Raw genomic sequence first — 13003 nt, forward strand, 5'->3', positions numbered from 1 at the left:
AGAAGATTTAGAACATATGTTTTGGGAATGTAATGAAGCTCAGGTCATTTGGACCAAACTAGAAGAATGGATAAAACAAAAAACAAATAAAACAGTAGTTTTTGATTTGAAAATTATATTGTTTGGACATACAGTTAACATTGTCAAATCACAACCTCTTAACTTCCTTATTTTACTTACAAAATATTTTATTTTTAAACAAAAATATTGCACAAAGATATACAATCGAAAAAGTTGTTCACATAAATACATGTAAACAAATTAAAAAAAATCAAATAGGAGAAGACTGGGAAAATGTATTTACATAAAAAAACATTAATAAATTACAACATATCCATATGACATAAAGATGTAACAATTTTAAAATAAGATTTCTTACTTTCTTAGGTAGTAAAGCTTCCCCCTACATTTGTATAGCAGATTGTTTATAGGTTATATGACTCTATATATATCCATATATTTTTATGCATGAAATACAATTGAAAACATATATAAAGAGTGAAGGAGTGTTAAAATTTAAAAAACACCTATTTTTATTTTAAATGGATTTACTTGTATACTATGTATACATGTTTATACACATTTCATATCCTGATATTAAAACAAATAGCTGACTTATATACAATATATATCTATAATATTTATAATTTTTATACTTAGTTCAATTGAAGTTCACTTAAATAGCAATGAAGATCGAAATTATTATTAAGTCAGAATATATATATGGATATATATATAGCCTTGTAATAGTTTATGTCTTTGTGGTGTGATGTAAATCTATAAATTATGTGACGTTTAGTTATAAGTAATGTTTGGTTAAAAAAAATATTCTCAGATACTGAACTCCAGAACTCAAACCAAGCAAGGAAAAAAAATCAAAGATGTGACTCCTGTGAGAGGATATGTTTACATGATATATGTATACTCATATGATATTTTACATGATGTATCTGTGAAGACAAAAATAAAAAATAAAATAAAAATAATAATAATAACGCAGGGTAAGAGCTCTATATATCTTTCTTCCATACTTACTTATAAATACGGATTTTTTGTATATGCGATACGACACAATTACCCTTACCCATATCAACCCTCGCCGTATCACACCCCAAAACCCGTATCAGCCCGCTAAACCTGTATCACACCCCTTTTGGATTTTTTTCTTTTTTTCAATATTTCAAAAGAAAAATAGATCATAAGAAAGTATCTTTTATTAGTAAGTATGTAATAAACAGAATATAACAAGCCTTTTTCCATATCACACCCCCTTGGGCTGATATTGTAGTCTCGGGTTGATACTGGGTGTGATATGGAAAAAGGCATGTATTATTCTCTATATATTGCTACCGTCTCATTTCCAACCTCAAACTGGACCCGTCTCAAAGGATTTCCGTAGTGCAGGTCGACTGCTAACTGATCAAAGTTACATGGTTATAATTAACCACTTATTTGGGCATGCCAATCTTACCTGCATGAGTATCTCTTTCCAGAAAGAGAGCGCTATTTACACAATAAAAAATAGTAAACATGAACAAATGGTCTAAATGGCAAGTGATGATATTCATTTGACCTCGGAATCAAAGTCCTGTAAGTTTGATCCACTGCCTACAGACCTATTAAAGCAATGCATTGAAGCCCTGCTTCCTTTGATTACCTCAATCATGAACAAATCATTGGCTGAGTCAAAGGTTCCATTATGTTTCAAGGAGGCACATGTCAGGCCATTGCTAAAGAAGCCTGGAATGGACAAGGAGGAGTTGAAAAACTACCGCCCAGTTTCAAATCTGCCTTTTCTGTCTAAGATCTTGGAGAAGGTTGTGTCCCGGCATTTAGAGGTTCATCTCCATGCAAACAGTCTCCATGACAACATGCAATCGACCTACCGCATGGGACACTCTACTGAGACGGCCCTCCTACGTGTACATGATGATATAGCTTCTGCATTGGATAACAAGTGCAGAGCGGTGCTTGTCATGATGGACTTTTCAGCTGCATTTGACGTCATCGACCATGGCATACTGGAATACTCTTATGGAGTGACTGATACCGCACTATGCTAGATAGTCTTATCTGAGTGAACGACGACAGTGTGTTGCCGTCGGATCTTCCACCTCACATGACAAAGTACTAGATTTCGGGGTTCCTCAAGGGTCGGTGTTAGGACCACGAAAATATTGTATGTACTCCAAAACGATTGGAGAGATTTGTCGTCGCCATATCCTTCGCTATCATTGCTATGCCGATCCGATGACACAAAAATTTAAATGGTCATCAAACCACAGGACAGTTGGAATACAGTCTTAAAAAGTCTGGAAGCTTATCAGTATATGGATGAACGCCAACATGCTTAATCGTCTTTTCCCCAAAGTGTCAGCAAACAATGGCTCTCCAGCTCAAGGTCGGTGCCAGAACTATTGAGACTGTTCCAGCTGTTAAAAACCTAGGGGCATACTTTGATAGTTCACTGAACATGGTAAAACAAGTGAACGATATAGCCAAATCCTGTTACTACCAGATCAGAAACTTCGGCTGTATTCGGCAGTTTATAACTGCAGATGCATGCAAGATTTTAGTGCATTCACTTGTTAACGCTCGGTTGGATTATGGTAACGCCCTGCTCTGTGGTATATCTGACAAACTAACTATTCGTCTGCAGAGGGTCCAGAACAATGCAGCACGGCTAGTTACTCGTACTCGAAAGGGAGAGCACATCACACCTGTGCTTTATTCGTTAGACTGGTTACCTGTACGATACAGGTCGCAGTACAAATTTCTGGTGTACACATACAAGGCACTGAATGGAACATCTCCTCAGTACCTACATGAGCTTGTCGTCCTGTATCAGCCGTCACGATCACTGCGGTCGGAGTCAGAATCCTTGTTGTGTGTCCCAAAATCTCGTACAGTGACCTATGGAAGCAGATGCTTTGGGAGGGTTTTGGCTACATTGTGGAATAGCTTACAATCTGCTATTAGAAAGTCAAATACCCTGGCCAAGTTCAAGAAGGGCATCAAAACTCACCTCTTCACGTCTGCATTTTAGAATCCTTGCAAAGACGTCATGGAAATACCACCCTTTCCTTTGTTCAATTATGTGCACATTGCTTGCTTAAATATATAAAAGTGATTGTAAGCCTTTGTTTTCACAATTATAACCATTACTATTATCCATATGTTGAAAAGCGCTTTAGAGTACTTTTACAAATTATATAGGGCGCTATATAAATGTTGTATATTATTTGTTGTTCTGGAAGAAAAAATAGTAAACCGAGACGTATGTCGTCTCCAATGAGAAGCTTTGTGGAGAACGTGCCTCACGCTACGACGAACATGACGCTGCGGAATGAACCTCGCCAAATCGAAAGCTCACACATTTCGGTGATTATGGTGATGATGTATTACCGACGGCTTTCTGAAGCAGTAAGTTGACGATTCCGCAATTGCGCAAATAGTACTATCTTGGCTTTACCATAGGATAGGTCATCACCAAAGTGCTTAGGAACCTGTTCATGTATTTGAACGTACAGTAGCAATACCATCGCGCGACCTTTCTGGACTAAAACAGCCCACCATTTAACTAAACAATAGAAGGCGTAACTTTGCCCAAGCGTTCGTCATGGTCCTGAACATGTTTGTGTGTGTTCTTGTAGATGCAATGGTCTACGTATCGCTTGACTAACTTTTGTCACTGGGTATAATGTAGAGTTACCTAAATAGCAATCAGACAACGTTATATTATAAAACTGGCATACAAACTGCATCTGTTTACATCGAAGAGATATAAGAGTCAAAGTTGAAAATGAGACAATTTCATGGAAGATCAAGCATTTAGAGATTTTAAATGAGACAAAAATATTGTAGAGGTGTAGGGCTCGAGATTCGAAATGAGACGGAAATATTGTAGAGATTGTTACGATAAAGATGTCGAGAGTTTCGTCAATAAGACGGTAACAGTGTGGAGAAGTAGAGTTAGAGAAATGTGATAAATACATATAAACATAGTCACGTTGGTCGAGTTAAATATTTAAGAACAAAATTATTCGAAGAATTGTACTTTTTTGAGTGAAATGTTCGCGTTCATCTGAAGCAAAAGCATTGAGAAAATCAGACGTTTCAGGTGTAAGGAGTCATTCCTTTCTATATTTCATTCTTGTTCGGATTATTTTTTTAACATACACGTACTTGCAGGTGTTGACACTGTTTAGTGTTACGCCAGTCAATGCATTTAAAAAGCTGTCGATCATTTTCACAGACAGATAATTTCAGATAGGGCTGAGATTAGTCCGAATTATTCTGACGTTTTATCGACTTTTTCATATCGGTGTGTCGTCGATTAACCGTCGGTTAATCGACGACACACCGATATGAAAAAAGTCGATAAAACGTCAGAATAATTCGGACTAGGCTGAGATCAGAACATATTGTATGCCCCTTGATCAGTCTTCGACATATAAACAGAGTGTCTATGCCTTATGCAGAGTATGTTTTCCTTCAAACCTACGATTCCTTGTTGTTTACCCTATCCGTTTAATGGACATCACATGCCATCAAGGAAAGGAAAATACTCTAAACCAAAACCACTTCGTTCTCATTCAGAGAATTAACATCAGTATAGTGCGTCTCTCAAAACTATAAAACAAATAAATGTTCTCTTTAAATATCGAATCTTTCAGTTATTTGAATTAGTTACATCAGTTAAATAGACCACTAGAAATAATGCAAAGAATCAAACGTTTGGCAGGTGTCTGATATCTGCTACCAATAGCCCTCCACCACTAAGCTGGGTTCGAGACCTACGTGGGGCAGTTGCCAGGTACTGGCCATAGGTCGGTGGGTTTTTCCCCGGGAACTCCGGTTTACCTACACCACCTAAACCTGGCACCCTTGTCACAGAATGTTTCATCATACTATAGTTTGATACTCCTTACGAACAATTCATGTCGAGAAATTAACAAGAGACAATGTTTTCTTGGCGTTTTTAATCAGTAATTTGGAAATCCTTAACTGTACAGCCGTACGTTTTAGCGACAAAAAATGCCTTTCCAACCGAGGAGAGAAGGTAACTTCTCACTTTATTTACTTAGCCTCTCTGGAAAACAAGTACATGCATTTTTTTCTGAATCAAAATCATCTCCAAACAGCATCTCAAACATCCTAATAAATGAGGCATGGTTAACATAATGTAACAAAAAGGGAAGAAAAGTAATTAAGAAATAACATGAGTAGCAGCTAGCATTGAATGTTACAAATACACCATATGAAATCAATTAAATGATTAACTGTTGATTGCAAGCATTAATTTGAACGAATTATTTAGTCTCTCTTTGCGTTTTCAAAGCATAAACTGTCTGACCTTTGGTCAGTGTAGCATGTCAAACGCCCCTCTTACTACTATAGTCAAGAAATATTTGGTGTTAGGAGATGCACTTTGGTCCTTGTACTCCAAATCACAGGAAAATGTTTTTTTAAGTAAAAAGGCATTGTTGGATAAGTATGAAACTTTCACAGACTAAATATCATCATATAACTAATATCTATGCCAAGCTGCATGCTTATCCCCAAATGCCTTTATGTCAATCAGCGGATAAACATTGGAAATAGGCAGAACATTTGATAAAACAATGAAATCGATTAACTTTAGCGTTAAAGCAGATACTTTCCTTGAGGCTAGGAGACTTAAAATTACCAGCAAATCAAACTTTATATAATAAACCAATCATTTTACTGAAATTATGGTAATAAATGTCATTTTTTATATGTAAGTTAACTTTGCTAAGAGAGAAAACATCACAGGACCTGGGACTCACTTCAGCCACAGGTGCTGAGCAAATATTATATGATACATATAATATACAATATTAACTATAAACATCTTATACTTACAGCATATAAAGGATGTCCTGCACCTTTTAATTCACTTCAATTTGAGAGATATTAGAAATAGACCAAGTTTGATATATGTCCAGAAGCCATAACTCAGTATAAAACAAAAGGGAAGTATGTAGTCAATATTCAATTTATGTAAGTCTTCTTAAATGAGTAAAGTTGTAAATTTCAAGTCAAAATGTTTATTAGAAACGAAATTATTGAGAAAACAAATTACTTTTCAATTGAAAATGACCAAAAATACCCTCCTGACTTAATCCTTTAAGTGACGATTGAATTTCTGTCATTTTTCATTCTGTTACATATGCTTGTCTAATTTATACATGTTTTCAAAAACAGAAATGGTATTATTTTGTCTATTTAAGCTCATTTTGAAAACAGCAAAATATAATTGTGATTTACCCTACCCCTTTTGGTACCCCCAGAAACCCACTTTCGGTCAAAGTTTTACCTTATTGTTTCCTCATGTCATACAATAGGACATCTTTGAACATCTCTGCCTCTTATGTTCTTTTTTAACTTATAATTTATATTCAAAATTCAAAATGCCCGCCTTATCGACAGTCCACACAATTTCGTTCAATAGTTCGAACAGCGTATTGTCGCGTGCTGATTGGCAAACAAAGTAGTACTTTGAAATTTTAACAAACACTTCAATTGTATTCCACAATTCAGTATCAATACAATTGCGTATGATATGTCTATAGGGTGATTTAAGTTTATCACTAGAACTCTGAGCTGAAAAAAATTTCGCGCATGGACAAATACAGTGAACAACGTAAATCCGACCTTGCCCTCCACGAGGGAGTTATTTTTGGAAGGTAATTCGAACTTTTCTCTTTGCTCATTTTGTGAAGAATCCAGGCGTGAATGTATTGATTTTATAATTGCCTCGTCAGTTGACATGTCGTCAGAAACTGATAGGGAGCACAGGTTCGTTACAAATGTCTGAAATGTTGATGTGTGCTGTGACTCATATCAGTAGGTCTGTAACATGTGTGTCAGTAGGTATATAGAATATGTGTATTTTAGACATTTGTAATGAATCCCTGTTGATCAGTGCAGTGTAACAGACGATATTTCTAATAAATTGCATGTCAGAGCGTTAAAATTGTTTCCATTGCCGGCATTGGTGATTTCAACCGATGTGCATTTTGTACGATATTGCAGAACTTGGTCTTGTTTTCGTTGTAATAAAGTGGTTTTTTTTATTTATTTTTTTTATTTTGCACATAAATTTACAATGACATTGTCAAATCTCACAATACCCAGCGATATTTCAGCAGCCGTCATGTTTATTTATATTGGATATTGTAGCTCCGGTAAGTGTTGTATTAATACGCTAATAATTGTGTCTCGTGATGCATGGTAATTAAAGTCCCATCAACGACAAAGCTTTCAAAGAGGCTATATAGTGACAATGCCATGCAAATGTAAATATATGACTTTTCTTTCTAATACTTTAAAAGACAAGTTTAAAATTATTGGACAGTGGTCACTACAGAGTGGAGAGAGAACTTTGTACTATTCTGTACTAAACCTATGTTATTAATATAAATCACATCAATACTGGTAGAAGAAATATTAGTTATCCTCGTAGGAGATTGGATTAGATTAACTAATTGAAACTTTGTTAAGATTTTGGCAAGATGTGAATTATTAGGTAAAAGTAGCATATCCTTATTTATGTCACCCGTAATTATTACATTAGAGTTAGCATCCACAAGATTTTCAATTAGGTTGTCAAATGTTGGCCAGTACTGTACTAGAGAGTTTGATGATCTATATAAACAGTAAAGTAATTTTTTTTTTATTAGATGTGGTAATTTCCAGCACCATATTTTCCATATTAATTGGTTTTAAATCAGATCTTCTAACAGCATGAATATTGTTTTAGCATGAATAATTATTCCTCCACCAGGTCTATCTCTACGATCTTCTCTGAATAATTGTGAGTGAGATTTAAGTAGAATAAGATCATCATCTAGAGTATTGTTCAAGTGAGTTTTAGTGATACAAAGAATGCCAATATCAGCGAATTCAGAATCAAGTAAGTCAAATTTATTACGAATAGATCTGACATTTAAATGTAGTATTGAACTATTATAAGTCATATATTTATCTGTGATTATCGGTCCAGGGTTACGATGTACATCACCTGACAGTAATATTAAAAGAAGTTGGGTACTCATAAATTAAGAATCATTGTTGAGAGTATCTAAATTGCAATTTAAGAAAGGATGTCCCTATCAATCATTGCTCCAGTAGAATGGTAATTAGCAATCTTTGTACATACATATATTTTGTACATGCATATATTTTGTACATGCATATATTTTGTACATACATTTATTTTGTACATACACATACTTTGTACATACACATTTTGTAAATGCATATACTTTGTACATACATATACTTTGTACATACATATACTTTGTACATGCTTATATTTTGTACATACATATATGTTGTAAATACATATATTTTGTACATGCATATATTTTGTACATACATTTATTTTGTACATACATATACTTTGTACATACTTATATTTTGTGCATACATTTATTTTGTACAAACATATACTTTGTACATACATATATTTTGTACATACATATATGTTGTACATACATATACTTTGTACATGCATATACTTTGTACATACATATATTTTGTTCATGCATATACTTTGTACATACAAATATTTTGTACATGTATATACTTTGTACATAGATATACTTTGTACATGCCTATATTTTGTCATACATTTATTTTGTACATACATTTATTTTGTACATGCACATACTTTGTACATACATATATTTTGTACATACATATATTTTGTACATACATATATGTTGTACATACATATACTTTGTACATGCATATACTTTGTACATCCATATATTTTGTACATACATATATTTTGTACATACATATATTTTGTACATACATATATTTTGTACATCCATTTTTTTTGTACATGCTTATATTTTGTACATACATTTATTTTGTACATTGATATATTTTGTTATTTTGAACATACATACATTTATTTTGTACATACATACATTTTGTACATACATTTATTTTGTACATACATATATGTTGTACATGCATATACTTTGTACATGCATATACTTTGTACATACATATATTTTCTACATACATATATGTTGTACATGCGTATACTTTGTACATAAATATATTTTGTACATACATACATTTATTTTGTACATGCTTATATTTTGTACATACATTTATTTTGTACATACATATATGTTGTACATACATATACTTCGTACATACATATATTTTGTCCATGAATATACTTTGTACATACATATACTTTGTACATAGATATACTTTGTACATGCTTATATTTTGTACATACATTTATTTTGTACATGCACATACTTTGTACAGACATATATTTTGTACATACATATATTTTCTACATACATTTTTTTGTACATGCTTATATTTTGTACATACATTTATTTTGTACATGGATATATTTTGTTATTTTGAACATCCATACATTGATTTTGTACATGCATTTATTTTGTACATACATATATTTTGTACATACATATATTTTGTATATACACATATTTTGTACATACATATACTTTGTACATACATATATTTTGTACATACATATACTTTGTACATACACCTATTTTGTATATACACATATTTTGTACATACATATATTTTGTACATACATATATTTTGTACATACATTTATTTTGTACATACTTATATTTTGTACATACATATATTTTGTATATACACATATTTTGTACATACATATACTTTGTACATACATATATTTTGTACATACATATACTTTGTGCATACACCTATTTTGTACATACACATATTTTGTACATACATATATTTTGTACATACATATATTTTGTACATACACATATTTTGAACATACATATATTTTGTACATACATATATTTTGTACATACACATATTTTGTACATACATATAATTTGTACATACATTTATTTTGTACATACATATATTTTGTACATACATATACTGTGCCACTGCTTTGATATGATCTATTGCTTCACGTGACAACTATATGTGGACGCAGAGGAGAGCTAATACGTGTCAAGGCGATTGAATTATATCATGATAGGTAGTATTAATATTCGCAAATTACAATACTTGCACGCAAGATGCAAGCCTCCATTATGACGTGGTGTACCAGCAAACCAGCTAAGCAATGTGTACAGACCGGCCTAGCTTCACCACTGATAGATGATCGATATCACACAAGTTAACTATAGCGAAGTCCATCAAGTTCTACATAGCTTGGTCTTTCAGAATAGTACTTTGTGTCTTAATATTTAGTGTTGGTACCTACTGATATATACTGTACTCTATTAATACATGGCAAGTCTATGTTTAAGTAAGCCAAGTGATATTATGTCATCACACATTTGGACAGTGTCTATGCGCTGGTACAGCCCAAGTCGAACACACTTCAATTCCTTATCATAATGATTAAATGCACACCTCAGATCGGGGAAGTTTTATTACAAATTAAGGAGAGAGGAACACCTGACTTGTTTTGTACATAGTTATTTGTACATAATTAATCGTCATGACGAAACATGTTTAGTCGAACTTACTAAATGTGTTTTGTACCTAATTATTTGTAATGGCGAAAAACGTTTAGTTTGAACTAACTAAATGTGTTTTGTACTTAATTACATAGATTATTTGAGAACAAAACACAGTTAGTATCAAATATGTACAGCACTACCCTGTCGACTACGATGGCCGATAGCGGCCGACAAAACTTTGGTCGTTGCTATATTTATCACCGGCTTTCCCAAAAGATGAAACTGACCGCATTGGACGTTAGCTTCAGGTCATATCATTATCAACTACGGAAACTTTCGTTAGGAGATACATATTTTTGGTATCGACACGATTTTCAGGTTTTCATTTGACTAAATAGCCCCTTTCATAGGACGTAAAACCCCAAACAAACAAACAAGCAAGCGTAAAAAGGGTTTTTTGTCGCTAACTGGAGAGATATTTACCTTATAGAACTACTTACCAATTCATGGATGTATTTTTCACTGTATATAAACAGGAATACCGTTCGTCGCTCCTGCTGTTGCTGAAATAATGAATATCGAGGTTCAGTCACGAGCGTAGGACTATTTGCACGCATGCATGATGTTGTGTCGACACGTCTCGCATGACACACTGTAAGCTTGTTCGTATTTACAAACAGGATGGCTTTTTTCATTGATGTTATACGTTGATAAAATAACTCGTCCATGTGTTGTGTAAACGATTAAATCTCTACAATGTTATGTCAGCGTTAACGAGTGTAATTAGTGCCTCCCACTTTTACAAAGCAGCATTAAATGGGGGTCTTCCCCGAACACCAACTCTGCTTATAATCACATGTTTACATAGGTGGCCAGTTGTCATGATAGTGAGTTATAGTCTATTGCAGAAATGGTGTACAGGTAAATCAACTTCTAATAGGATAATCAATAACTGCTAATAATTGCAAAATAATAATTATATTTAGAACAGTTTTCAGAATAAGTCATATATTTATTATGATATATTAGTTAAACTTGTATTTTTAGATTTGTGTGAATTCTCTTATAAATATTGTCATATATTAGTTAAACTTGTACTTATTTTCAGATTTCTATGAATTATGTTTAACTTGTGTGACTTCAGTTTTATATTATTATCTGTTATGTTTTAATACAAATACTTCCTCGGCTATCATACAGAATGTTTTTTTAACCCAACTTTGTAGACATAAAAAGGGTCTGTAGACAAGGGGATCCGGTATCATCTTGCTTATTTCTTTTGGTAGTTGAAATATTAGTAAAAAACAATAAAAACTTTAGGGCATAAACATAAATATCAAAGAACACGGGCTCTCACAGTTCGTTGATGACATATCCGTTATTTTAAATGGCACAAAATCTGTATATGATATAAATATGCTAAAATATCAGGGTTAAAAGTAAATACTGAAAAAACTAAAATGGGGAACAATCAAATTTACCTTACTTGGGATTGATTTCTCTGTCAATATAGAAGACATGGTTACTGTAAATTTCAACAAAATTATTAGTATTATAGATGGCAAGTTACATCAATGGTCAAGAAGAATTTTAACACCTATAAGGAGAATAACTGTTCCTAAATCTCTTATCATTGCAAAAATGAATCACCTGTTTATATCTCTCCCTACTCCAAGTAAAGACATAATTCAATCATTGAACAAAAAACAATAAAAAATNTTTTAACAGTGTCAAATAACAAATAACTTCTGGCAAGACATACGTAGATGGATATACTTAAAAACTGACCAAATATTCGAAATAAAGGAAGATATTATACTTTTTGGCAAAACTTCTGAATTCCAAAAATCCATTCCAACTAAAATCATCATGATTCATGCAAAATTCTTCATCTACTTTAGCTCCACAAAGGTTTACTGTTTATATTTATGTTAAATAATGGTTATCTTTTAGTGCTGTATTAAATGTGTATTACTGTTATATGTAGGAATAGAAACTGTATTTTATTGCTGACATTAGTATCAATGTGGCTTAAATTAAGGAATTTAGTTTTTCATATAATGTAATGTTATTTTTCGTTTTCATATAATGTAAAAAATAATACTTAATGATTATTTTCTATTACTTAGTTCTGTGTTAAATGTGTATTACAGTTATATGTAGAAAATATTTTTTTTTTATCCATTTTATTATTGACCATAGTATCATATCTACAAAATGAGTTGACATTCTTAGTTGAAACAGGCTATAACTAAACTTCAAAGGATTTCCTATATAAACACCTTCCTTTCAATTCTCCAGAGTTGGTGTTCGGGGAATGAGCCATTAAATGCAGCATTCGCAAACGATTCGCTTCAGTCATGCGATTCTTGAGTTGTGTAAGAATTTCGTGAACATTTTGAGGCCATTTTACCTTGTCTTGTGTGATCAATGGAAATCTCTGTGAGATAGATGTTCAGGAACGGGCCAACACAACACCAGGATCGAGGAGGCGAAAAGGCTTCATTTAAAATAGCACCAAT

At 32.9% G+C, this 13003-nt stretch overlaps 1 protein-coding gene across 1 annotated transcript in view; it reads right to left on the reverse strand.

Annotated features, from left to right (window-relative positions):
• Positions 1-11308, reverse strand: part of LOC110449680 (arginine kinase-like) — a 32621-nt gene extending 21313 nt beyond the window's left edge. Inside the window, exon 1 of the mRNA XM_021496697.1 lies at positions 10982-11308. Within this exon, the coding sequence (XP_021352372.1) occupies positions 10982-10989 (8 nt within the window). The 5' untranslated portion in view covers positions 10990-11308. The remainder of the gene's footprint in view (positions 1-10981) is intronic.
• Between the last annotated feature and the right edge of the window lie 1695 nt (positions 11309-13003).

This window comes from Mizuhopecten yessoensis, unplaced genomic scaffold (genome assembly GCF_002113885.1).
Source record: "Mizuhopecten yessoensis strain PY_sf001 unplaced genomic scaffold, ASM211388v2 scaffold4783, whole genome shotgun sequence".
NCBI classification, from domain to species: Eukaryota; Metazoa; Mollusca; class Bivalvia; order Pectinida; family Pectinidae; genus Mizuhopecten; species Mizuhopecten yessoensis.